This window comes from Prinia subflava, chromosome 8 (genome assembly GCF_021018805.1).
Source record: "Prinia subflava isolate CZ2003 ecotype Zambia chromosome 8, Cam_Psub_1.2, whole genome shotgun sequence".
Lineage (NCBI taxonomy): Eukaryota > Metazoa > Chordata > Aves > Passeriformes > Cisticolidae > Prinia > Prinia subflava.
The window spans coordinates 12,616,071-12,643,091 of record NC_086254.1 but is presented as its reverse complement, the minus strand read 5'-3'; the positions used below and the strand labels follow the sequence as shown (position 1 = coordinate 12,643,091).

At 58.7% G+C, this 27,021-nt stretch overlaps 1 protein-coding gene across 3 annotated transcripts; it reads left to right on the top strand.

Annotated features, from left to right (window-relative positions):
• The first annotated feature begins 3,262 nt into the window (after positions 1-3,262).
• ATP8B3 (ATPase phospholipid transporting 8B3) lies at positions 3,263-27,002 on the top strand. 3 transcript variants are annotated; one of them, XM_063403126.1, is made up of 28 exons: positions 3,263-3,393; positions 7,246-7,320; positions 7,900-7,991; positions 8,687-8,800; positions 9,746-9,844; positions 10,260-10,321; positions 10,844-10,916; positions 11,008-11,078; positions 11,634-11,716; positions 12,240-12,398; positions 12,847-12,935; positions 13,509-13,702; positions 14,376-14,584; positions 15,854-15,888; positions 16,875-17,031; positions 17,698-17,886; positions 18,325-18,437; positions 18,822-18,986; positions 19,286-19,397; positions 19,660-19,735; positions 20,136-20,274; positions 20,702-20,969; positions 21,429-21,652; positions 22,217-22,300; positions 22,896-23,135; positions 23,340-23,478; positions 23,719-23,849; positions 24,604-24,969. In XM_063403126.1, the coding sequence occupies exons 2-28, from the start codon at positions 7,266-7,268 to the stop codon at positions 24,835-24,837; spliced, it is 3,606 nt and encodes a 1,201-aa protein (XP_063259196.1). In that variant the 5' UTR covers positions 3,263-3,393; positions 7,246-7,265; the 3' UTR covers positions 24,838-24,969. The 3 variants fall into 3 exon arrangements, with proteins under 3 accessions (XP_063259196.1, XP_063259195.1, XP_063259194.1); XM_063403125.1 differs by having other exon boundaries at positions 24,601-24,969; XM_063403124.1 differs by lacking the exon at positions 23,719-23,849 and having other exon boundaries at positions 24,601-27,002.
• The last annotated feature ends 19 nt before the right edge of the window (positions 27,003-27,021 follow it).

Sequence of the window (27,021 nt, the reverse complement as noted above, 5' to 3'; positions counted from 1 at the left end):
CAGGGTCATTGCATGTCCCTCCTTCAGCTGAGACCGGGCAGCTCAGCACACCCAGCCCTGTGCTCCAGGAGCTGCCTTGTCCTGCAGCATCTCCCCCAGCAAGGGACATCCACGGGTGTCCTGGTGTCACTCCCCGCCCCTGAGCCACCGGGCACAGGTCAGAGGTGACCACAGTCATCGATCCTCTTGTTAAAGAGCTTTTTACCACGTTTTGTCCACACCCTCCAGCACAGGGCATGCTGGGGCTGAGGCAGGGGCTGTGTCCATCCCCTGTGTGCAGGCAGGAAAGCTCCTCACGTGGTGACATCAGAGAGCCCCCCTGGGGACAAGGACCCCACAGCAGCCCCTGCTGCCTCCACTCTCCCCCTCGCTCCAGACTTTTCCTTGGCTGGACCCAGGGACCGTCCTTGGCTGTGGTGCTGAGCCTGAGCACCTCGGTCACTGCTCTGTGCCTTGGATTCTCCTGGCTGGCAGCACAGGATGCCTGTGCTCCCACCAGGGATGGCCCTGTGCCCCTGCCATGGCCCTATGTCCCCACCAGTGCCCCAAAGTGCAGTGGAGGGGGGCTGTGATGCTCCCCAGGCATTGCCAGCCCTAAACCTTCCAGCTGAGTGACACCTGTGTCACCACAGGGACTGGGGTCCTTCTGCACCCTCCAGCCACCAGTAGAAGTGAGCTGGCCAGACTGGGGAGCAGGGGCTGGTGGTGGGCAGAAACAGGGTCAGCACCAGTGACCAGCCCTGTCCCCTCCCTAGAGCTGTCCCCTGGCCTGTGGTGGCTGTGGGGTTACTGGGGACAGAGGAGGAGGATGAGGAGGGTGGAAGGAGTGGGAAGGAGGGCAGCAGGCACTGGTTGTGCAGGATTTAGGAGGGGAGTGAGGGGAGTTTTGGGGCAGGTTCTGGCTGCTGAGGGCATCACTCACTCTGGGCACCACCTTCAGACCAAAGCTGGGGACACGAATGGGAGCCCAGGAGGTGTCAGCTGGAGGTGGGGCAATGCTCACGGGGCTGCTCCCAGGCTGGGAAACAACCCCTGTCCCGCAGGGAACCCTCCTAAAGTATTATTATTGTTATTATTATTATTACTATTATTATTTTCGCTGAACAAACGGGGCTTTGTAGATGCTTGGCCACTCAGAAAGGGGCACCTGGATCCCCTTGGTCCTCGAGGAGAGGGAAAAACCCGGCTCAGAGCTTTAACTCCTCCCTGGGAGGGCAGGGGCTGCCAGGGGACAGCTCCCGGAGAGGGGACACGCCAGGACAGCCACCGCCGTGCCTGGGGAGGGGACACACCAGGACAGCCACCGTGGCGCCCCAGGGACACCCTCTGCCCCGGCCTCCCGGCGCTCACTTAATTACACGGGAAGGGAGGGGGGGTGTCAGCTAATTGCAGAGGGCGATTGATTGGGAAAATGTCATCTTCACTGGCCTCTGTTGCCAGGGTGACCTCGGCCGTTCTCGTTCCCGGCTGCCCAAAGCCGCCCCCTCTGCGGCCTGCGGGGGGGACACGGGTGGGGTGTGGGAATCCCTTCCCTCCCTCCCAAGCCACCCCGACGCTCCGGAAAGGGCGAGAGGCAGCGAGAGCCGGGGCACGCCGAGGTTCGGGGCGCCGCTGTGCCCGGGGGCCGCTGGCCCTTCCTGCGGTGCCACCTTGGCGAGGGGGTGACAGGAGGGGAGGGGGCAGCGGGCGGGACACAGCAGCGGGAGGCTGAGAAGCTGAAATCCCTTGTAGGTGCTGCTCCGGCCCTGCGGCATCGTCCAGAAGCGACAGGCAGGGGATGGGCTCAGGGAGAGGGGAGGAAGGGGCTGGAGCACCCCGGCTTAGTGGAAGGTGCCCCTGCCCAGGCCCGGGGATGGAACGATTTGGGCTTTAAGTCCCTTCTGACCCAAATCAGTCCCGGTTCTGTGACTCCCCAGCCCGGCCCGCTGTGGCCTCTGCCCTCTCTCCCCTCTGCCCCTGCTCGCTGTGCCCGGAGCTCTCCCCTCGGGCTGGAGCCCCCTCAGCAGCCCCTGAGCTTTATTTCAAACCTGTGCCACTGTCCCCAGCCCTGCGGGACAAGGAACAACAGCTCGGCCCTGGGGCTCAGCACAGCACCAGCCCCTGGGGCACAGCCTGGGAGAGGCTTCTCCCTCTTTGTCGGGAGCTGAGGAGCGACCTCAGGATGGGAATGAGCCCAAATCTGTCCCCAGTGCAGGTCAGATGCTGCCAGTGACACCCAGAGTGGGAACATGGGGACACACAGGGGAACGTGGAGATATGTACAGGGACATGGGGACACATCTGGGGACATCGGGACTTGTGTAGGGACATGGGGACACAGGGACATGGGGACATGTGTGGGAACAGGGGGATGTGGGGACGTGTGGGGACAGAGGCCCACGAGGACACATATGGGGTCATGGGGACACGGGGACATGTATGGGGACATGGGGACGTAGTGACATGTGTGGGGACCTGGGTGCACTTCAGAGAACACAAAGACACATATGTGGGACATGGGGACACGTGTGGGGACACAGGGACACAGGGACACATGTGGGGACACAGGGACACGTATGGGGACACAGGGACACAGCAGGCACCGCTCCCGGAGCCGGCAGGAGCCGCTCCCGGCTGTGCAGTCAATGCCTCATGGACTGTGCGGCTGGCGCGGGGTGATCGCCTCCGGGTCTCTGCGGTTAATTGCAGGCAGTAATTAACGTAATGACGGAGATCGCGGGACCACTGCGGGTGCGCAGGATGAGTGCGGGGTGGACACCAGGCTCTGGCCTCATTAGCTGCCGTCACTAACGAAGCGGCCTCTGTCCCCAGCTGGGCTCGCAGGCCCGGTGCTGGCACTGCCGGGAGCCCGTTTGTGCTTTCGGCCTCCTCTTCCTCGCTGTCCCCTTCTCCCGCCTTCCTCGGTCCCCAAGGCACGGCCCAACCCCCCGAGCTGCTGCCGCATGCCGGGGGCTCGGGGGGCCGCTGCTCCCCAGTGACACCGCCCAGTGCCCACCCTGCCCCGGGCTGCCCAAACCTGCCCCGTGCCCACCCCGCCCCGGGATCCCGTCTGGGACCCCCTGGCTCTGCGCTGGGGTGGTGGCAGGGACACCCTGCCCGTGTCACCGCGTCCCGAGGCGGGACAGATCCCACGGGAACGGCTCCGGCAGCAGCAGCTCGGGTTGCTTTGAACCGAGACAATAAATCCGGGCAGGGGAGGGCAGCGGGGGCGCCTGGCCGGGGGCCCGGCGGGCAGGGACGGGCAGGAGGGGAGGCGGGCGGGTCCCTGCGGGGGTGTGGCATGGGCTGTCCCCACGGTCCCGCGTGGGGCAGGGCGGGTGGCAGCAGTCCCGCTGTTGGCGGAGGTGGCAGGAGCGCGGCACTGCCCGGGGCTGTCGCCGGGCATCGGTGCAGGTACAGGGACCCCGAGGGGAGCGTGGCACGGTGACAGCCACTCACCGCGGCTGGGCCAGCGGGGGAGCGGGGGGACACGGCCGGCAGGTCCTCGGTGGCTCCAGGGAGCTGCTTCTCTCCCCCGGGAGGAGCGGGGTGCCAGGGCAGCCCCTCGGCCCATGCTGCCCGGGATGCCGGGCACGGAGCAGCCTTTGGGGATGGCGGAGCCGCCTTTGCACCTGGAACCACGTCCGAGCAGCTGGAAAATAGGGCGAGCGGAGGGAAACTCATGGCTCGGGCACGTCCTGGGAGCTGGGGAAATAACACTCGAGAGGCTTTGATGATCCACCCGGCCGGAGCGCGGGGGTGTTTCCGGCGTGCCGGGGACGGGAGGTGACACCCGCGACCCGCTCAGCCCGGCCCGGGCCGCTGTCACTGTCGCCTGTCGTGATGGGTGGCACGGGCTGGCCCGGGGGCGATGCCGGAGCGGGGCTGGCGGTGGCGGCGTCCCCGGGGTGGCTCTGGCTGGGACCCACCGGGACCCACCGGGATCAGGGAAACAACAGCAGCACCCACGGGAGGGGTTACGGGACCGTGAGCCAGCCCCGGGAAGGGGACAGGGGTCGGGCTGGTCCTGTCCCCGCCGGTTCTTCTTGGGAAGGAGCGGGCGGGCACGGAGGTGACCGGGAACCCCCAGCTGTGGGCACTGCCTGTGCCGGGCGCTCCCGGGGAGCCCGGAGCTCTCACACCAATTCCTGCGCTGAGGAGAGCTCGGCGCTGAGCCGGTGATTTCAGAACAAAACCCCCACAGAACTCCCGTGGCAGCGGTCGGATCAGCCGGGACATAAATCAGGGACATAAATCTCCGCGTGTTTCACCACCCTGGGCCAAACCCTCGTGGCGCCGTGCCCGGTCCTCCCTGAGCCTTTCTGTTCAGCCATGCAAGCCTCCAATAGCCCAGAACGGCGTTTTTGGGGTGAGAAATCTCTGCTTTGGGGCTTCTTAGCGTCCGGCAGCACCGCGGGGACGCTCTACAGCTGGAGCCCTCTGGCACGGGACATTCCCTGCTTCACCCCAGGTGCTGATCTGGGGAACATCCCGTGGGTTAACCGCTCACTGCTGGGCTCGCTGCGGTGTGGGGCAGTGGTCACAGGATGTCCTGTGCCTCTGGCCACCGCCAGCCCTCCCTGGCCCCTCAGGGAACTCCGGACCGGGGCCAGAGCAGGGTTTGGCTGTCCAGGCTGTCCCACCTTGTGGCTGGGGCTGGCAGGGAGCCCTGGCACCAACTTCCAGCCTGTTCCCACCTCCCCAAAGTGCAGTTTTAATCTCTAATTACTGAGGTGATGAGTGAGGTTTGTCAAGAGCTTTCTTGGGAATGAGGTCTCTCAGATACCTCCTCAAAAATATTTTTCCATTGCTTTGAATCACCTTTTTTCCCCCTGCTCCAGGCCCTGGCAAGAGGCAGCATTCCTTCTGCCTTTGCAAGGCACTCAGCCCCATGGAGAGTCCTGCCTGTGCCAGCTGCAGGTGCTTGGCCAGCCGTGCTTTTGTTTGGGACAGGGATGCTTTGGAGCTCTGAGTGGAGCCTGGATAGGCGTAAAGGTGACCCTGACGGCACAGTGGGGCTCAGAGGTGCCAGGCACGGTGGGGACACGATGGATCAGCAGCTTCAGGCCTGATCCTGAGCACGAGGGGACCAGGATAACCACAAAGAAACCCAGGAATTTCAGAGTGTCTTGGTTGAGACTCAGGGCAGGGTCCAGCCTGGTCTGGAAGCAGCAAGCCCAGGAAAACACCTTGGAATCTCTCACTGTCAGCCTCACCCCAAATATCGCTGTCCTGGAGTGAGGAGTGAGGGCAGAGGATGCTGTGAGCCACTGATCAGAGCCCCGGGGGCACAGCCAGGGTTACTGGCCCTGAGCAGCCCCCTGGGACCCCCCACCCATCACCCCAGGCTCGGGAAGCTCAGCCAGGGCTCAGTTCTAGATCAAACCCCCAAGGTGGGTCTGGCTGCAGCTTGGCCACACTCCTGGGCCTTGCTGTGGACCCTTGGCCTTGGAGCTGTCTTGTCCCAGTGGATGGGCTGTGTCTCACCTTGGCTTTGTCCCTTTGCAGTCCTGGCTCTGGACTTCCAAGCCTGAATCCGGATTTCTTCACCGGGAGCTCAGCTGAGGCTCAGGGCTCATCCCAGCTGCCACCCCTGGCCCTGCCCTGGTTGGGACCTTAGAATGGGTTGGGTTGGACTTTAGAGCTCATCCCATTCCACCCCTGCCATGGCAGGGACACCTTCCACTGTCCCAGGCTGCTCCAGGCCCTGTCCAACATGGCCTTGGATACTGCCCGGGATGGGATCAGGGTTTGTTGCAGGTGACTCGGTTTTCTCCATCCTGGATACCCTGAGGTTCCTCTTGTCTCCTGTTGGATTTTCCCTGTGGAGCAGCTGCCTCCCCTGGGCCTGTATCCCTTGACCTGATCTCTGAGGAGATCCCCCATATCCCTGTCCCAGGGGAACCCATCCCTCTGGCGGGAGGAGAGAGGGCAATGTGCATGCCAGGAGCAGGAGATGGAGGGGTTTGGTGTCCCTCCTTTGTCCCTGTCTGTCTGCAGGGAAAGGTGTCCCCATCTGGCAGCACCCTGGGACAGGGACAGGAGTGGGGTCACAGCAGGGAGCAGGGTGGGAGATTTGCATTTCTCTGTGTCAATCCTATTTTGCCTAAACTAAATTGGTCACAGCCGGTCTGGGCACCGAGAGGCTTCCATGGGCTTTCTGTGTGGGACAGACCTCATCCCTCCAGATATCCCCCTGCTCTTCCTGCTCCCCCTGACCTGGGACAAAGGGGAGCAGGAATGGTTTGGGAATAGAAATAGCTTTGGGATGTAGCAGAGTGTCCCATCACCCCCAGCAGCTCCCTGAAGCCCCTCCTTCCTCCTCAGCCATGCTGTGAAAACAAAGAAAGCAACATTTGGGACCCAAATTTGCCCAGAGCAGCTGTGGCTGCCCCTGGATCCCTGCAAGTGTCCCAGGCTGGAGCAGCCTGGGGTAGTGGAAGGTGTCCCTGACCATGGCAGGGGTGGAATGGGATGAGCTCCAAGGATTCTCCCAGCCCAAACCACTCTGGGATTGTGTGTGCTGAGCTCAGGGTGTCATTTAGGATCCAAGGGCAGGGACAGCACCAAGTGCTGGGTGGCAAAGAAGGATTTTGTGGATCAAAGCTTTTTCTGGGCAAGCTCTTGGCTGCAGGGGCCAAGGTGCTGTTGGTGTTTGGGTCTCTTTGAGATGACCTGGGATGAGGAAGGATGCGCAGCCAGTGGCATCTGTGAGTGTGTTGGGACAAACCAATGCCCACAGGGAGCAAGAGAGGAGTTGATACTTTGGGTTAAAGAATGGAAAAAGTGATCAAAGGAGTGAGATAAGAAATAACGGCAGGGACTGACTTCTGGTGGGATTATTTAATAATAAGGTAATTAATGCTTTATCCCTCACTGCCTCCTTTCATGTGAGGATCACAAAGCGCTTCACAAACGTTAATTAATCTTCACTACCATCCCTGCAGGAAGGTCACTGAGCCACCAAGCATGAGGGAAATCTTGTCATTGATGGAGGTGGCTGCTCTCCCAGCACGATGGGAGCTCGGGTGGGATGGCAGGACAGGGAGAGCTCCAATTCCTCATCAATGACTTCAAATGATTTCCCATAACTTCCTCAAAGGGCAAAAACATCTTTGAGTTGTCACAGGCAGCTGGGCTGGGCGAAGGCTGCTTGGGAGAATGTCCCTGCACAGGGTGTCCTGCCCTGGGGCCTTGGGAAGCTGGAGCAGCCCAGTGGGATCACAGTCACTGCTCAGGGTCTCAGGTGTCTGTCCTTGTCCCCAGGTCCTGGCAGCGGTGCCAGCATGGCTGAGCAGGACCCAGCCCCAGGCTGCCCACGTGGGAAGCAGGAGATGCCAGGTCAGTGTGCAGGGGGTGTGGTTTGGGGATTTTCCCTGCTTTCAGACACTTTATGAGGAAGTTGAATGTGGGACACGGTTGTGAAATGGGGAGGAAGAAGATTTAGGATGAGGAAGGGCTGTCAGCTGGGGCAGGTGTTGGGAACAGGGCTGGGACGTTTCCTGCTTGGCAGGGGCTGCAGTGGGATGGGAAAAACAGAACTGGGAGAGGAATGACCGTGACTGGAACAGCCAAGACTGGGGATTCCTCCTGAACACGGCCTGAGCACCAAACCTGAGCTGTGAACCAGACCCTGAGCCCAAGGGGTGCCCCTGAGGCTCGGGGGGAGGTGTGGGCACCACTCCTACAGCTCTGGAATGTTCTGGTCTCCTGCTCTCTCTGTCCCCTGTCACTGACCCTGAGACCCAGCCCACCCCAGCAGTGACCATCCCCAGCTCTTGTGCCACCCCAGCAGTGACCATCCCCGGCCCTTGTGCCACCCCAGCAGTGACCATCCCTGGCCCTTGTGCCCTGGAGGCTGCAGGCTGGTGCCTGGCCTGGCTCCCACAGGAACTGGGGGATGTCCACTTGCTTTTGCAGCTTTCACCTGGGAGGTCAGAGCCAATGACCGCAGCTACCACAGGCAGTTCAAGAAGAAATCTGCCTTCTGCCTGAGCAAGAGGAAATACTCGGTGAGCCAGGAGGCTCAGGAGGGCCCTGGGCTTCCCTTCCCCAGCCCCTCATCCCTGAGCCAGTGGTGGCTGGGGGGACACGGCAGAGATGCTCCAGAGGGGGCTGCAGAGGGGTGGAGAGTCACACACACCATCCCCAGGGAGAAGTGCTGCTCTCTCCCTGCCTGGGGCCCTCCAGAGCTGTTGGAGAAGGAGCAGAGCTGTGTGAAGGAGATTTCTTAGTCTCGTGGTGTAATCAAGAGAAAGATTTTTCAAAATGTGTTGAGTGAGCAAAACCAGATATTTATTTGTTTATTTATTTATTTATTTATTTATTTATTTATTTATATATTTATTTATTTATCTATGTATTTATTTATTTTTAGCTAAATAACATCTAGGCCAGTGAGCTGGGCTTTAGATCACAGTCAGAATCACAGAATATTCTGAGTTGGAAGGGACCCACAAGAATCCGAGTCCAGCTCTTGTTGGGTGGCACTCATGGAGAACAAACCCACAAGCAAATGATTTTGCTCTCAATTTTACACGGCCCTTGGATCTGATGCATCCTTGTTTCCCCTTATAGCTTTGATAATATATTTTTAAGGCATCTCTTGTGCTGCGAGAAATCCTAAGAATACCAGAACGTTTTGGCCTTTGCAGAGCAGGTCCCTGATTTCCCCTGGCCGTGGCTGTGAACCCCCTCTCCCTCACAGGGCAATGCCATCAGGACAGCCAAGTACAACCTGCTCACCTTCCTGCCCCTGAACCTCTACGAGCAGTTCCACCGCATGGCCAACGTCTACTTCGTCTTCGTCATCCTCCTCCAGGTGGGGTGGGCACCACGGGAGCACTGAGTGTGCCAGGGCTCTGCCCAGGGAGGATTCTCTGGAGTTCAGGGCAGGGAATCTGGGCTAAAAGGTTTCCTAGGATGTGGCCTTTCCGTGGTGTTCAGTGTCTTTCGGGAGGTCTGAGGGGCTGTGTTAAATGTGGTTATTTTAAATAAAAGCCTCCCAGCATCAGGAGGACGTGGAGCTGCTGGAGCCAGTGCAGAGGAGAGCACAGAGCTGCTCCAAGGGCTGGAGCCCCTCTGCCCTGGGGACAGGCTGGGAGAGCTGGGGGTGCTCACCTGGAGAAGAGAAGGCTCCAGGGAGAGCTCAGAGCCCCTTGCAGGGCCTGAAGGGGCTCCAGGAGAGCTGGAGAAGGACTGGGGACAAGGGCTGGAGGGACAGGACACAGGGAATGGCTTCCACTGCCAGAGGGCAGGGCTGGATGGGAGATTGGGAAGGAATTGTTGGCTGTGAGGGTGGGCAGGCCCTGGCACAGGGTGCCCAGAGCAGCTGTGGCTGCCCCTGGATCCCTGGCAGTGCCCAAGGCCAGGCTGGAGGGGGCTTGGAGCAGCCTGGGACAGTGGAAAGTGTCCCTGCCCATGGCACGGGTGGCACTGGATGGGCTTTGAGGTCCTGTCCCACCCAAATCTTTCCTTGATTCTATAGAATGGGTTTGGTTCCCATGTAGGCGAAGCTCACATTCACCACACCAAAACAGAAATTCATCCCTCCAAAGTCAGAGGCCCAGGAGCATTTCATGCCTCAAAAAGAGGTGGAAACCCACCAAAAGAGGTGTCTGTAACAGGGACATTGATCTGATGAGTCTGAGATGGGCTCCTGACACCCTTGGGTGCTGGCTTGGGAGCAAGGGAGTCACTCAGCCACCCTAAGTGTCCCAAGGTATGACAGGAGTTGTGTCACTGGTGTAAAATTCTCCTTCTCCAGACTTTCCCTGAGATCTCCACGCTGCCCTGGTACACCCTGCTGTTCCCCCTGAGCTGCCTTCTCCTCATCCGGGGGCTGCGAGACCTCGTCGATGACATCGTGAGTGAGGGGTGACCCTGGGGACATTGGCAGGGAGGGGCCCTTTGCTGTGAGCTGAACTGAGAAGCTCAGGAGGTGCTGCCCTCCATCAGTCCTGAGTATCATCTACTCCATGTCTGTTTTTATTTTCCCTTGGGGAAGATGTGATGCCCTGGCTGCTTTCCTTGGGGTCCAAACCCCCATTCCTGTCATCTTTAATACCTTGACCACGGGCAGTAGTGCCAGGTTGGTCCCCAGAAATACCTGGGGGGAATTCAGCCTCTTTATTCATCACAACACATCTTCCCATGGCTCAGAGGGCAGCTCTGGGGCTGGGGAGGGAGGTGGTGGCATCAAGGGAGTTGTTTTTGTGGCACAGGACAGCCTGGCATGGCTCATGCCCGTGCTGTGGCCTCTCTGTCTCTCCTGTGTGCAGGGCCGTCACCGAAGCGACAGGAGCATCAACAGCAGGCCCTGTGAAATCCTGGCTGGGAAGAGGTGAGGGGCTCTGGGAAGCTGTGCCTGTGCTTTCCACACCCCTGTGGAACAACAGAGAACCCTTGAGCAGCTGAGGAGGGGTTTGGTGGGACTATCCTGGGCTCTGCAGGCTCCCAGCCCCTCCCAAAATGTGCTACAGGTCCTCCTGTGGGATTGACCATGCCCCAGTCACGGGCAGCAGGTCTCTAAAAGCCCCAGTTTGCTGTGATGTGCTGGGGGAGGCTTTCCTTGGCCACAGAATTCCTCCAGGTCATCACATCCAACCCATGGAGCCGTGTCCCTGCTCAGCACTGCTCCAGGGAAAGATGAGCTTTTCCCACTTGTGGTCAGGGTGCTGAAAGTCCCCGTCACCTGCAGGTACAGGGACATGGAAGTGACACACGGGTCCTGTGCCACCCTCGGTGCCCTCTGGAGGTGGCATAACAATCTGGAGACCCAAATCCTCCAGGAATTTGGGACAGGCAGGGACTGAAACACCCACAGCCCCCAGGACAAAAAGTTGTCCCCTGCATGCCCCCGCAGGTTCCGCTGGCAGAAGTGGCGCGACGTCTGCGTCGGGGACATCGTGCGGCTGCACAAGGACAGCGTTGTCCCGGTGAGGGGTGTCGGGGGCTGGCTGTGCCCTGGGGGAAATCAGTGAGCAGGAGCTCACCCAGGTGTTCTCTTCTCCTTTTCTGTTCCTCAAGGCTGACCTGCTCCTGCTGTGCAGCTCCGAGCCCAGCAGCCTGTGCTATGTGGAGACCGCTGACATTGATGGGTGAGGACAGGGACAGGGACAGGGACAGGGACAGGGACAGGGACAGGGACAGGGACAGGGACAGGGACAGGGACAGGGATGCCTCTGGCCATGTGGGGACAGGGCCAGAGGCTGGAGACCCTGGTCTTGGGGACCCACCAGTGCTGGGAGGGTTCAGCAGAAATCACAGGATGTTTTGGGTCCTCCAAAACCAAACCTGCAGGCACCCCAGAAACGCAGATTTGACCACAAAATTTGAAAATGGGAGTCCAAAGGCTCTGGTGAGGGTTCCACAGAGCACCTGGTGATGTCAGGCCAGTGTCTCCATCTCCCAGCTCCTTCCCAGCCCGTCCTCCTCCCTCCCTGTGCAGGATGATTTAATGGCAGGGTTCCCTGGGCCAGGGCTCTTCCTACACGAGTGCTCCACGTGTGGCATCACTGGCATTTCACTGCCATCACTTGTGTAATTGCCTGATAATTAATGGCTGCCTCTGTCCCTGGGCCTGACAGGAGGATGAACAGCTCTGTCACCCCACAGGGTTGTTTTATTTTCCTTTCCCTGGCTACTGCTCACAGGGAAACAAACCTGAAGTTCAGACAGGCCCTTCTGGTCACCCACCAGGAGCTGGGGAGCGAGGAGAGCATGGCTGCCTTTGACGGTGAGTCCGCTGGGTGGGGGAGGATGTGGCCAATCCCACTGCGGGGGGATGGATTCAGCCTTGGGAATTCCCTGATCCCCTGTCCCCATCAGTCCAACGAGAGGCTGGCAGCCAAAGGCCTGGTGGGGAGGCTCTTCCCATCACTTCTGTGATGGATCCACCAGGGCTGTGCACCTTCCCCCTGCCCTGGATCTTGATTTTCCCACTGGAACCAAGCTCTTGGTTCCCAAAGCTGAGCTCAGCCCTGCTGCTCCTCCCCAGGGTGCAGAACTCCCCTCTCCAAGGCCTTGGGGATGAAGGGGGTTGTGTTTGTACCTTCTCCAGTTCACACCCCAGCAAGATTCCTGCACTGACCAACCCCCAGCACCTCCACTCGCCTTAATCTGAGCCATCCAAATCCCACCTAGAGACCCCCTGACAAACCCCGAATCTCCCCGAGCACCCCCCGGGAGTCTCTGGGGGGCACACGTGGGGCTGAGAGGTGAACAAGGCTCTCTCTGGCCCCTGACCTTCCCTGTGGCAGGGCGGGTGACGTGCGAGGAGCCCAACAGCCGCATGCACACCTTCACGGGCACCCTGCGCTGGCGGGGCCGCGCCCACGCCCTGGACAGCGAGCGCATCCTGCTGCGGGGCTGCCGCGTCCGCAACACCGCCCTGTGCTACGGCCTGGTGCTCTACGCAGGCGAGTGTCCCTGCCCACGCCGGGAAGGGCCAGAACCCCCCGGCAGCACCGGGGTTTTCAGCTGCCCAAGTGCTTCCAGCGCTGGCACAAGGCGGAGGAGCTGCCGCGGTGTGTCCCGGTGGTGTCGGGATGGCTGGCGGGAGAGGAGGTGTTTGAAACCTCCAAACCAAACTCCTCATCCTGGGTTTTCTCCCAGCTGCGCCTCATCCCGGATCCAACCCCGTGCAGCTCAGCCATGGGGAGCAGTGGGGAGAGGGAGGGGTGAGAGCTGCTTGAGGGTCACCTTTTGGAGCGTGCAGCCACGGCTCGATGGACATGGTGGAGGGAGAGTCTTCTCCAGGCTCTTTAGGGGAGGGGAGGTGTCATTATGGAGGGAAGCAGCCTCACTGACCTCCAGGTGAACCTTCTGGGGACTTGAATTTTTACTTTGGAAACGTTTCTTGCCCAGGGTTTGATTCCAAAATTATGAGGAACTGTGGAAAGATCAAGAGGAAGAAAACCAAGCTGGACCACCTGATGGATCGGCTGGTGATCGTGGTGGGTGTGCTGCAAACACCTCTGCCCTGCTCCTGGGGTGCCTCTCAGGGCTCCTCGTGAGAGGCCTCTTGCGTGGGTGCTGCTGCTTTTCTTCAGCTTGAATATTTGCCCCAAAATATCTTGGGTTTAACATGTTCAGAGAATCAGAGAATCCCAGACCTGGTTGGGGTGGGAAGGGACCTCAAAGCCCATTCAGTGCCACCCCTGCCATGGCAGGGACACCTTCCAAGGTGCTCCAAGCCCCAGTGTCCAGCCTGGCCTTGGACACTGCCAGGGATCCAGGGGCAGCCACAGCTGCTCTGGGCACCCTGTGCCAGGGCCTGCCCACCCTCACACCCAACAATTCCTGCCCAATCTCCCATCCAGCCCTGCCCTCTGGCAGTGGAAGCCATTCCCTGTGTCCTGTCCCTCCAGCCCTTGTCCCCAGTCCCTCTCCAGCTCTCCTGGAGCCCCTTTTGGCCCTGGAGTGGGCTCTGAGCTCTCCCTGGAGCCTTCTAGAGAAGAGTCAGGTGGCCTCTGTGATTCTGGGACTTTTTCATCTTGGGACATTGTCATGCTGGCTTCCCACTCCAGATCTTCCTGCTGCTGTTGGTGACATCCCTGGGCCTCGCCGTCGCCTCTGGGTTCTGGGCCAGGACGTTCCAGGAGAAGCACGGATACCTGGCTGCCCTCTACAAGCACACCAGCCCTGCCCAGCAGGCCTTCCTCAACTTCTGGGGTTTCACCATCCTCCTGAGTGTCATCATTCCCATGTCCATGTACATAACGTAAGGACCACGGAGCTTGGCAGGGATCTGGGCTCAGGGCTCAGCATCCACCCCCTGCCCTCACCCCTCACCTGGGACTTGGGTCATGACCCCAAAATGAGGCCAAGGGGTGGCCCAGGTCATTCCCAGGTGCTCCCTTAGCCAGGAGAGGGCAAGGGTGGATGGGGTGTGTATCCTACAAACACCAAGGATGTGCTTTGAGACCTTCCCAGGGGAAAAGCAGAACAGGGATCCAAGCCCTGGGCTGGTGTCGGGAATCGTGGGCAGGCTGAGGATGGCTCTGAGGAAGGTGCAGCTCCCTGGGAGCAGGATCTGAGATATTTCTGGGATTCCTATGGGCAGCAGCAGGGTCAGGGAGGAGAAGGGCAGAGCTGCTCTGTGCAGGCAACAATCACAATGGGTGTTGGAAAAAGCTGTCTCCAAACTTTTGGGCCCTTCACTGGACCTCCAGATCTGTGAGTTTGGTTACCAAGGGCCAGAATTCCAGAGGGGACCCAGTGGGTGATGAGCTTTGTGGAAGCCTGAAAGCCCTCTGGCCTCCCCTAAGCCCAGAGCAGGAGGATCAAGGTGGGGACCTCCCCCTGCCTTCCCTTCCTGTGTCAGGTCCCCAGTGCCCCTGGGTTGTGAGGAACACCATCTCCTTCTCCCTGTTTTCTCCTCCTGGACTCCCTAGGCTTGAGTTCATCTACCTGGTGAACAGCTGTTTCATCAACTGGGATCTGGAGATGTATTACGGTGCCAAGGACATTCCAGCTGAAGCCAGGAGCACCAGCCTCAGTGACCAGCTGGGCCAGATCGAGTACATCTTCTCGGACAAGACGGGCACCCTGACACAGAACATCATGAGCTTCAAGAAATGCTGCGTCAACGGGACCATCTATGGTAACCCATAGTCAAGAGCTGGGATGGGTTTGGAGGGGCTCTGCTGAGCCTGGAGCTGGTTCTTTCCACACCTCCTGAGTGCTTGGGACAGCTGGGTTGGTGTTGGTGGTGCTGCAGGAATTCTCCCTGTCCTCACCCCCCACGTTCCTGGGGCTCTGCAGGGCCACCACGCCTGAGGTCCCACGGGTCTGGTGTTCCCTGGTCCCACAGCCCTGGCCTCCAACACGGGAGAGGTTTCATGGCACAAACTCAACTGGGATCAGCAAAGTTTTCCCTGATAAAAAAGGGAGCCTGGGGTGGGAGCCTGGGACAGCTACACGGAACATGGTGTGGGTGAGGTGGATCCCAGCTGGAATCATGAGCTGATGCTGGCCCAGGCAGAGGAGAAACAGGAGAGCGGCCAGGAGAGCCCATGGACTTTTGTTTTAAGGTCTTGTAGAGAAAAAGGAGCTGTTGCTTTTCTTTTCATCGTTTTCTAGGGAATCTCCAGCTTGGTTGCCAAATCTGGGCACTTTGAGGCTTTCAGGTGACCTGTGGAGGAGGCGAGGAAATTATCATTGTCCTTAAGTTGTTTAATTAGAGTGAACATATGTAATTCCTCTTTTTTTTTTAATTTATTTTATTAGTCCATTTGGGGTGTTTTGGGGTTTTAAAACCTTTTTTACATTTAAAAATTTATTATTTTTAATGATTCTATTTGGTTTTCCCCATTAAACCTTGTAAATTGCTGAGTCCTTCCTCTTCTCATTGCTGTATGTACTCCAGCTCTTGGCTCGCTTTGGGAGCCATCATGATGTTTAATTAGTGAAATTTAATGAGCAGGGCAGGCCCAAGCTTTAGCATGAAGCCCTGTTTTCCTGAGATAAGTATCCTGTGCTTGAGACAAATAGACAGTGATAAAAGCAAAAAGGAGGCCCTAAAAAAACCTAGCAAAGCTTTTAGGCAGGAATAAACCAAATTTTCCCTGCCTGGTGTAGCACATTCCATCTCTGTGGAGCAGCATCATCCTAATCCCAGCAGTCTTGGGTCAAATGCGGAACATCCCAGGAAATGCAGCCTGAATTTTTAACATTAAAATCATGGTGAAAATCTGAACAAAAAGCCAAATAAGTGAGGTCTGGGTATCCCAGTGGAGTCCAACACTGAGCAGATGCTCAACTGGGGCCTTTTTGCTGTTTTTTTGGCCAGCAGGAGCAGGAGTCACTCCAGAGAAGCTGCTCCAAGCCCCCTGCCAGCCCACTATTAACTGGATTGTTTTTATTTTGGCAGGTCCAGGCACAAGCCATGAGAACAAAGAGCCACCGGTGCGTAAGTCCCCCTCCCTGGAGCTGTCACTGGTGACACTGGTGACACTGGTGACACTGGTGACACCAGGCACAGCTCAGCTGGCTTCCCACAGGCTCCAGGCTCTCAGAGGGGCCTGGCCAGTTTGCCCCTCCTCAGCTGCCATTCAGGACAGGGGAAGCAGGGTTCTAAAATGATGCAGTTCTGATTTTTAGGGTTTTTGCTTTCTCAGCTGTTTCACACCCACCCCCTTGGTGTGGGCAGTGCAGGGCCAGGCTCAGCCTCTGGCCCGGGTCTGTGCCAGCAGAGTGCCACTGTCACATCCCCGAGTTCCTGGGGACACGGAGCCCTGGGCTCAGTCACTGCATCCTGCCTGTCCTGCTTCAGGGCAAATTTGGGAGGAAAACCCCAAATAGGGCCTGTCTGGGAAGCAAACCCAAACAGCCCAGTCTGGGAAAAAAACTTTGTCAGAGAAAGTGGAAAAAACACTTCATTTAACAAACAAAATGCCCACAAGCATAAAGAATGAATAATATGAAACAATAAAACCTCTCTGCTCTGAAGAGAGATGGCAAACCTGAGGAAATCCTTGCTGTGGGTGTAGCTCAGCTCACTCAGTTTTTATCAGTCCCAGCCCCTCCGGTGGGCCGCAGGTGCCAGCCCTGGGTGCTCCTCTGGGGTTTTCAGTCCAGAGCAGATTTAAACAGCCCTGAGAAAAAGGAAAAAAACAGTCCAGGGAACTTCTCTGCCCTAGCTAACTAAAACTAGCTAAAAAGCAAAAAATATCTCTGTCCCAGCTGCCAGTCTGTGCTTCAGACAAATCACTGTCCAGAGAGGAATGTGCAGGAGTGAGAGCTGTTTTCAAAACAAACTTGGCGCTTCTTCATTCCCTGCTTTGCTCTCAGAGCCAGTCTTAGAGGCACAGAATTCAATATACAGCACAGGCAGAACAGAAATTGGGGACACAAGCACCATGAAGTCACCCCAGGGCCTGTGCCTCCCGCAGGGCTCGGGGCCGGCCTGGCAGCGCCCTGGGGAGCCGCTGTCGGGTGTCTGCGACGTGAGGTTGCTGGAGGCCGCCCGGAGGGACGAGGACCCGGTGCTGAGGGAGTTCCTGAGGCTGCTGGCCCTCTGCCACACCGTCATGGTGGAGGACAGGGGCGGTGGGTTCAGCTGCCCCTCGGGGCTGTGGGGCCGTGGTGGGGTTTGGCGGCAGTGGGGGTGAGAGCCTGGGCACGGCTCGTGCCACTGTCCCTGTGTCATGGGTTTGTGTTTGGGGGTGTTTTAAAGCTCGTGGGTGGGAATTGAAGCACAAGGGGGATAATCCTGTCTGGGGCAACGGAGAAAAGGGACGATAGAATCCCGGAATGGTTGGGGTTAGGAGGGGTCTCAAAACTCATCCAGTTCCATCCCTGCCATAGCAAGGACACTTTTGGGTTAAGGTCTGACTTGGGTTTGGGTCTGACTATCCCAGGGTGTTCCAAGCCCTGTCCAGCCTGGCCTTGGACACTGCCAGGGATCAGGGGCAGCCACAGCTGCTCTGGGCACCCTGTGCCAGGGCCTGCCCACCCTCACACCCAACAATTCCTGCCCAATCTCCAATCCAGCCCTGCCCTCTGGCAGTGGGAAGCCATTCCCCCTTGTCTTGTCACCCCAGGCCCTTGCCCCAGGTCCCTCTCCAGATCAGACAAGCAGGACTGACTTTCCCCAGCCTGGTTGCTCAGGCTTCAGGATGTCACAGCTACTGCTGGGCAAGAACAGGGCATTGAGCTGTCCCAGTGGGGTTTGGCTGGCAGTCTCTGAGTGTGACCTCTCCTCCTCTCCTGCAGACCAGCTGGTTTACCAGGCAGCCTCCCCGGATGAGGAGGCGCTGGTGCTGGCAGCCAGGAGCCTGGGCTATGTCTTCCTGGGCCGCACACAGGACACCATCACCGTCAGGGAGCTGGGCAGGACCAGGACGTACGAGGTGCTGGCCATGCTGGACTTCAACAGCGACCGCAAGAGGATGTCTGTCCTGGGTGAGTGGGGTGGGCTGTGCCAGGGGGCCCCTCCAGGGTCCCTTCTGTGCTCAGCCCTACAAGGGATGGCACTGGGACGGCTGCAGGTGGCCACAGCTGGCACTGGGCTCCTAAGGGTCATCCTGGTCATCCCTGTGGATTTGCTCACCTCGGTCAAGGCAGCCGAGAAGGGTTTGAGCAGCCAAGAGAGAGGAAGTAAATCCAGGGCTCAGAGGATTTGTGTGAGGAACTGACAGTCCCTGAGGCCCAATTCTGCCCTGTGGTGGTGCAGATCTGGGGATGTTCCTGCGCTTCCCATGGCCACAGATGGAAAAGCACCGGCGAGCCCTGTGCTGCCTTCTGGGGGCCAGCACAGGCCAGTGTGGCCACTGGGCAGGGACAGCCATGAATGGGAGCCATCTCTGAGGGGACCTAAGGTGTCCTTCCCCTTCATGCCAGTGCGAGACCCCCAGGGCACCATCCGGCTGTACACCAAGGGCGCCGACACCGTCATCCTGGAGCGGCTGCGGGGGCGAGGGCCCAAGGAGACCCTCACCGAGAGGGCGCTGGATGTGAGTCCCCCTCCAGCCCAGGCTGACGGGACTGCTCTCCCTCCTGCTGGCTTTGGGCTGGGTGTCCTGCAGTCAGTGCCCTGCTGCTCTTCCTCCCTCTGCCTTAGGGATTTTGGTTCTGCCTTCTGCACTAGGAGCCTCACCTGCATGTGGGACAGGGGGTAAGAGGGCATGGGATCCACCTTGGGTGTTCTGCATGGACCAACTGCATCCAAGGATGCTCGTGGGGATGCTGTAGGATGGGGGAAGGGAGTCAGAGCCAGAGAGAGACACCCAGGTCCCAGAGTGTCTCTGGCTCTGCCCGTGGCTGGCCTGGGGTGATGCCCTGGTCCTGTGAGAGTGATCCTGGGGAGGGAGGAGAGTCCTGATGTCTCCTCCCTGCAGCGCTTTGCAGAGGAGACGCTGAGGACGCTGTGCGTGGCCAGCAGGGAGGTGAGCGAGGCCGAGTTCCATGCCTGGAGCCGGAGGCACCGTGAGGCCGCGGTGCTGCTGCAGGACCGTGCCCAGGAGCTGGACAGGCTCTACGAGGAGATGGAGCAGAACCTGCAGGTGGGATGGGGCCGGGGTCAGGAAGAGCCGTCTGTGCCCCAAAGGGCAGGCATGGGGGGTTTGTCTCTCCAGAGCGAGGAGGTGAAAAGTCCAACCCAACACCCATTCCCTGGGTGGGAGGGCAGGTGGGGTTTTCCCTGAGGGGTGACTTTGGGACATGCCAGTGGACACTGGGGTGTCAAGCTGAAGCTGTCAAGTTGTGTCTACCCCCAGCAAGGGCTGCTGGTTGGATCCAGGGGTGATTCCCACCTCTGTGTCCTGCCCTGCCCCGTGCCATGACACCCAGTCACCCCTTCCAGCTGCTCGGGGCCACGGCCATCGAGGACAAGCTGCAAGAGGGAGTCCCTGAGACCATCCAGCTGCTGAAACTGGGCAACATCAAAGTGTGGGTGCTGACAGGAGACAAACAAGGTCAGTGGAGGCACCCCCAGACCCCCCCAACACTTTCAGCTTCTCCCCTAACCAGGAGCAGAGAGGACAAGGGCCACTGGGAGTGAGCAGGAACTGGTCCTGCTGCTCCCTTTGCTCTCCAATAGCAGCACATCCCACCCGCCAGGGGAAACTGAGGCAGGGGAAGGAGCTGCTGCCCACCAAGGGCTCTTGGAGCCAAGGGCTGGGGGCTGCCCTGGGCTGGGGGGCAGCACCATGGGCCATTGACCGCTGGGTGTTGCAGAGACAGCAATGAACATCGGCTATGCCTGCAGGCTGCTGACGGACGACATGGAGATCCTGGAGGAGAAGGAGGTCAGGTGAGGAATCGTCCCCTCCTGGCTCAGGACATTGCTGTCCCTGCTGTGGATATTCCAGGGCAGAGGAACTAGGGCAGGGTGGGCAGAGCTCAGCTCAGCCAGAGGTGCTTCTCCTTCCCTGTGCCAGCCTGGATGTCCATGGTCTTCATCTAATGCTTTTCCAGGCTTCCCCATCTGTTTGTTCTCCCAACCCACACTGTTCCTTGGCAGGCTTTGACCAGAAAGGGTTTCAGCTTTTCTCCAAACCAGGCTGATTTCTGATGTCAGTGAACCTCTTCTTTGTTCCTCCTGTTCCCACCAGGTCCCATCTCCCTAGCTTTGAGATGACCAAGGCCCACTGTAGGTCTCACCAGCATTATCAGTGTCCCCAGCTCATGTCCAACCCCCCTTCCTCCCACAGCGAGATCCTCCAGGCTTACTGGGACAGCAACAACAACCTCAGTGGCAGTGGGGACGCCCCGTGCAGGCATCGCCTCTCCCAGCAGTGCCCAGAGGCTCCCTGCCACAAGAGAGCCATCATCATCAGTGGGGACTTCCTGGTAAGGTGGCACCTGGATGCTGTTCTCTGCTCCCTGCCTGATGTTTGTTCCTGCCCTGGTGGTATCAGAGTCCTGGGTGGCACCAGCACATGTAGGACGTGGTGCTTCTCCTGCCCAAAAGGTGGGAAAAGTCCATTTGGGGCTGGGGAATGAAGGGTGGAGAGGAGAACAACCTTGCACTGAGCATTTGGTGTTGGGGGGCTTTGACCAAAGCTGCCCAGTGTTCCGGGGTGACACAGGCTGGGTGGCCATCACAAGCTCTCGTGGTCATACTGGGACATACTGGGCTCATGGTCACAGCACGTGCTCTGTGGTAAACTTGGAGAAAACCAGAGTCACTCCTTTGGGGCATTTAAGAGCACTGCTGAGGAGCTGGGGGCTCTGAGGGCTATGGGTGAGGTCCCAGCCTCGTGTGGTCTCCCCCAAGGACAAAATCCTCCACACGGGAGAGGTGCAGAAGGAGAAGAAGGGGTGGCCGTGGCGGTGGCTGTGCTGTGACAGGGCCGAGGCCTCGCAGGACCAGGGAGGTCTGGTGGAGAAGGCCTTTGTGGACCTGGCCACCAGCTGCCAGGCCGTGATCTGCTGCAGGGTGACCCCCAAGCAGAAAGCCCTGATGGTTCAGCTGGTGAAGAAGCACAAGAAGGCCATCACCTTGGCCATCGGGGACGGGGCCAACGATGTCAACATGATCAAAAGTGAGCCTCAGGCACGGGAAGCTTGGGGTTCCGTTGGTGTGTCCCACTGGTGGTGGTGGTGGCCCATTTGTCATCTCCACCCCCTCACCCTCCCTTTGGGCTGAGGAACTGGGAGGGGAAGCCCCAAAGCTGTCCCCCACATTGCTGTGCTGGGAGGGGAGCGAGAGGCACAGGACAGGGACCAGCCTGAGACCAGTGCAGGGTGGCCCGCGAGCTTTTGGCATCTGGGATGAACCTTGATGAACCTTCAAACCCCAAGGTGGGCAGCTGGCAGAGCCATCCCTGCCCCTCCCAGCAGGCCTGACACGGGGCTGTGCCCTGGAATATCCAGGACATGGGATAGAGGGGGTTTGTTCCCTTTGTCTGTCACTCCTGGATTCACATCCCAGGGGACAGCCCACAGGGAAATCAAGCCCCCAGCTCCCCCCAAACCTCCCCATGTGTGTTTGCCCCCTGCAGCCGCAGACATCGGGGTGGGCATCAGCGGGCTGGAGGGGCTGCAGGCCGTGCAGTGCAGTGACTACGCCCTGGCCCAGTTCTCCTTCCTGCAGCGCCTGCTGCTGGTCCACGGCCGCTGGAATTACCTGCGCATCTGCAAATTCCTCCGCTACTTCTTCTACAAGACCTTCGCTGGCCTGCTGGCCCAGGTGTGGTTCGCTTTCCACAGCGGATTCACGGCCCAGGTGAGGGACGCAGGGGTCACGTCCATCCTGTGGGGGTCTCTACACCACAGTTGCAGCTCCCCCTGCTCAGGATCCCCTGCAGGGATTGTGCCTGGGACTGCCTGGAGCACACGTGTCCACATCACCAGCTTGGTCCCCTTCTCTCCCTGGCCATGTCCAATTCCTTGCAGTTGTCTGACTGAGACACAACTGGTTATCTGCACCAGTTATCTGCTTTTTACCTGGCTGGATTGAGAAAGCATGCTGGGGAAACTCGGGATCTCCCAGTGAGCTGCAGTTGAGTCTTGGACAGATGCAGGATCCCATGTGCATTAAGCTGGTTTCCTCCAAAATGGGAGCTTTGATCCCAAGGGCCATCATCAAGTGTGACTTGACTAGCAACATGTGGAACTCCAGCCCCACATCTGTCTGCAGCATGACCCTACAATGTGGGGCTGATGCAGGGGATGGGGCAAGTCCAAGGGGATTTCTGTCTTTGGATCTGAGTGTCCTGAGGCCTGGACACCCTTTGTGAGTCTTTCCAAAGCACCTCCAAGCTCACAGCTTCTCCCTGTTCCCTTCTAGCCTCTCTATGAGGGCTGGTTCATTGCACTCTACAATATCTTCTACACTGCCTACCCCGTGCTGTCCGTGGGCCTTTTGGAGCAGGTACGGCTTCCCCGGGCTCACCCAGCCCTGTGCCACCCGCGGCAGGTGGGAATCAGCCCAGCAGTCACTGCACCCATCTCCACAGCCCTTTGTCCCAGGACATGGCATTGGCATTTGGAGCTCACCCTCAGTCCTAGGGTGCCTCAGCCCAGTCACTCCAGACCCACTGGGCAGAGGGACCCACTGCAGCTCTCCCAGAGGGTGTGTGGGGTGGGGCGGCCCCATACTGCTCCCCAATCCCTGCATCCCCTCTGGGATGCTCTCCCTCCCCAGTCCCTGCATTCTCTCTGGGATCCTCTCCCTCCCCAGTCCCTGCTTTCCCTCTGGGATGCTCTCCCTCCCCAGTCCCTATATTCCCTCTGGGATCCTCTCCCTCCCCAATCCCTGCTTTCCCTCTGGGATCCTCTCCCTCCCCAGTCCCTATATTCCCTCTGGGATGCTCTCCCTCCCCAGTCCCTGCTTTCCCTCTGGGATCCTCTCCCTCCCCAGTCCCTGCTTTCCCTCTGGGATCCTCTCCCTCCCCAGTCCCTATATTCCCTCTGGGATTCTCTCCCTCCCCAGTCCCTGCATTCCCTCTGGGATGCTCTCCCGGCAGGACGTGAGTGCCAAGAAGAGCCTGGAATTCCCTGAGCTCTATGTGGTGGGGCAGCAGGATGAGCTCTTCAATTACCGCGTTTTTGGTGTCACCCTCCTGCACGGGGTGGGCACCTCCCTCATCAGCTTCTACATCGCGCTCTGGGCCTTTGAGGACCGCGTTGGCACCAAGGCCGTGGGTGACTATGAGTCCTTCTCTGTCACAGTGGCCCTGTCAGCGCTGCTGTCGGTCCTCGTGGAGGTGAGCACTGATCTGCTCTTCCTCATCCTGCCCCACAGCAGATCTGTGAACTCCCTGGGCTCTGGCACTATCCCTAGTGGTTTTATGGCTGGGATATCTCCCTGGGATGGAGGAGGAATTTGCACAAAGCATCTGAATTGGAAGAGAGTAACCATGGCCCTCATAAGACTGAGTGCTCTGGCCACTCTGCCCTTGTCCCCACAGATTGTCCTGGACACTCAGTACTGGACAGTGCTGTCCTTCCTGATGGTCACAGCCAGCCTGCTCCTCTTCTGCCTCTTCTCTTTCCTGACCCAAAGTGCTGATGCCTTCAGGATAGCCCCTGCCATCTTCCGCTTCCCAGGTGAGGTGCCCTGGGCGTCCCCATGGCCCTTCCCTTCCCTGGCCTTGGTGCTAGGAGCTGTTTCTCACCCTGTAGATCATCTCCTCATTGCCACTTCTTGAACTGCTGTCTTGACTCTTAACTCCAGTTTAGGTGCCATCTCCTCTTTAGAGCCCTTCCTGGCTGAGGGCCTGCCCCACAGCACTTGTTCCCTCTGCCCTCCCCACCTTCCCTACCCCACCATCACATCTGTGTTGACAGATGCCAGCTGGAATGCCCTGACTGACCCCTACGTCCTGCTCGTGGTCCTGCTGTCCCTGGTGGTCAGCACCATCCCCTCGCTCACAGTCCGTGCCTTCCGTGCCATCCTGGGCACAGCCACCACCCAGCAGGTGAGGGCTGGAGGGCCTGGCAGGGGCAGGTCCTGCTCCCCTCCAGTGTTGGTGTCTGGGATTGGTGATGGAGGGCAAGGGGAGGTTCCCCAGGAAAGCCTGGACTGCAGTGCTGGGACATGTGGTGGTGGTCCTTGGTGGTCCTTTGTGACACTGTCACAACTCTGGCTCCAGGGGCCTCTCCCAAAATTGTTCCATGGCCCCGCAGAGTGGCCTGGGCCAAGAGACCTGATCCAGCTCTTGGAGAGGGTCTGGCTTTGGCTGCAGTAAGGAATTGTCCTCCAGGACCCCCCGGAGGGTCTGGGGCCTGGTGCAGGTCCTGGTGCTCACCCCCACCGGGGTTGTGGGTTATACCTTCAAAAGAGTCCCAGGTGGAAGCAGGGGTTGAGACTGTGGTCCAGAGCTTTGTGAGCTTTGCAGCCTCCGGGAGAGTCCCCACATCCCTCATCCCATCAAGGAAAAGATCATGGTGGAGCTGGGATCCCAGCCCTGTCCTGGTGCAGGGTGTCCCTGTGCTTACCCTGTGTCCCACCTTGGCCTGAGGGCTCTCCTGGGAGGAGTCCACTGTGCTCCAGAGCTCCATGAGCAAAATCCCCACACTCCTCATCCCTATGAAAAATCAGGTCACTGTAGAGCTGGGAGCCAAACCGTGCCCTGGTGGAGGCGTCCCTACCCTCCCCTCATGTCCCCCCTTGGGGTGAGGGTTCTCCTGGGAGATGTCCCCAGCCCTGATCTCCGCATGTCCTTGCAGAAGATCCACCTGCAGGCCAAGCGGGATGCGGAGCCCTCGGTGGAGCTGCGGTCCCACGTCCCCCGCGCCTCCCTCCGCCGCCGCTCCAGCTACGCCTTCTCGCACCAGGCGGGCTACGCCGGCCTCATCACCCGCGGGGACAGCCTGCGTGCCAGGGCCACCCAGGGCACCGCCCCGGGTCCCCCGTGCCCCGCGGGGACCCCGCCTGTGTCCTGCCTGCAGCGCCCCTCGGTGTAGCTGCCCCGGCCTCAGCACACCCGGCTGCTGCCCTCCTTTCGGGGGCCACCCTTAATCTCACTTGGTGGCTTTGCAGAGGTCACCTGGCTCATGGTCCCCGCGCTGGGGACACAGGGCCTTTGCACATCTGTACAGCTGTGACACCGCTGGCCGCTCCGCCGGGCCCGGCCCCTCGCCCGTGACCCCCCGGCTGCCAGCCCAGCCCAGCCCCTGCCTCTGCCCAGCCCTCCCCGCCGGGGTCTCCTCTTGTGCGAGGCTCATCCCACCCCAGGCTGGACCCACAGAAGCCGTGCTGCTGACCCAGACTCATTAACCCAGCTCTGAATTAATTAAATGTCCCGATGGAGAGCGGCAGTGGGGCTGGGTGGGGATGCAGCCCCTCACCCCTGCTCGTTCCCACCCACAGGGGACTGAGCTGCACAAAGAACCTTGTTTTGTGTTCTCCACCGAGGGCTGGTGTCAGTCCTGTGGCTTTTCCGTCACAGAACAGGTCCCAGAATGCTGGAGTGGTCTGAGTGGGACCTTAAAGCTCATCTCATCCATGGGCAGGGTCACCTCCACCAGCCCAGATGGCACAGAGCAGTGTAACTTGAAAATATCCCCTAATTTCTGGAGAGGCAGCCAGGTATGATTGATTGATTGATTGATCGATTGATTGACCATCTGCAGGTTTTTCTTCTCCAGCCAGACCAGCCTGGCTCCTGCAGCCCTCCTTGTCACTCCCCACCGCTCCCAGCTCCTGCCTTTGCTGTCCCTGCACAAGGGGCAGTGTCCTCTATGTGCCTTGCCCCATCTCCACACCAAACCCCCAGGTCTGGAGTCCCCATCTTTGGGGACAACTTACGGCCACAGGCTCTGCCAAGTCCCAAAAAGCCCTTCTTGGGGGGGATGTGAAAAAGTTCTGCCTGGTGGGCACAGGGGACACGTCCCACAGAGCCAGGGCCACCAGCAGTGGCTGCTGGAGAAGTTGTGTGTGAACAACTGACTGGTGACTGGGTCACCCTTTTTGTGAGTTTTTGTTTTTAATTAAAAGGACTTTTTAGCTTCTCTCTCCCATCCTGGAAATCTCTGCAGTGCCATGAAGGGTGAAAGCAGCACTGAAAGGTCCCGTGGTCCCTCAGTCTGTGCCAGCAGTGCTCATGCTGTGGCAAAAGGCACAGTAGGAGAAGAAATTTGGGTAAAAAGATGCACAATGAAGTCATTCATGGGGGCTTGGCCCTGCCTGCAGCACATGTGATTCGATGGGTTTGTTTTACAAGTGCTTTGGCCTCATCTGCACTGGGTTTGTGAGAATTTAAGTGTTTCCCTTGGGCTCTGGCCAGAAGGGCCTGGATGGTGCCAAGAAATAAAAGTCTTTCCTCTGGGAAAGCTCTCCCTGCTGCCACTGCCAGGTGGAAAACAGGGGGAGACTTCCCCCAGCGTCCTGGGCACGATCCCTGAATGTCCCAGGCCAGGTTCGTGAGAGGAGTGAGGTGGTGAAAGGGGCATGGAGAGGGAAGTGACCCCCTCACCACCACAGGACACCACACACGCCAGGGTGAATGACTAGAAAATAATTTATTGAAGAAACAGAAAGCTGCAGAAATACAACACAGTCATGACCAGTAGAGGATGAACAAATAGAGATTAATTTTTTTCTCTCTTTTAAAACCTGTTGACAGGCTGGAGTTAAGTTTCCTGATAAGTTCCCCTGCATGAGTCATTGCAAAGAACAAGGAACAAACTCCAGAGCACACAGCACAGTTTGGATAAAGTGCCTGACACATAAGACTCTTTTTTATTTATTTTTTTTCTTTTTTAATGTTTGTAAATAGCTTAAACAAATATAGTTGCAAGACACAGAGGAGTAACAATTGCATTTCGCTGTAGAATAAAACTTATCCCATGAGAGTAACAACGAAGCAGCAGCAGCAAAAAAAATTAAATTAATTTAATTAGAAGGAAAAAGTAATTTAAAAACTCAGAGATGTGGCCCTCGGACTGCGTGGGACGAGGACAAGTGTCACCTATTGCTACACAGAAAAATGAGCAATGTTTGCTGGAGGAGGCTGGGCTGGCAGAGCCGAGGCTGTGGGTTCTCCCTGGCCAGGCTGGATTCTGTCTGACTCCTTTGTTTCCCTTAGAAATCCAAGGGAAAGAATAAAAAGAAAACAAACCAAAACAAAGCCAAATTCTGTTCTTTGT

Coding starts and splice junctions, on each gene's coding strand:
- ATP8B3 (XM_063403124.1), top strand. CDS start 7,266: ATGGCTGAGCAGGACCCAGCCCCAGGCTGCCCACGTGGGAAGCAGGAG. Junction 11,079..11,633: donor GAGACCGCTGACATTGATGG/GTGAGGACAGGG, acceptor TACTGCTCACAG/GGAAACAAACCTGAAGTTCA. Junction 22,301..22,895: donor CCGTGGGCCTTTTGGAGCAG/GTACGGCTTCCC, acceptor CTCTCCCGGCAG/GACGTGAGTGCCAAGAAGAG.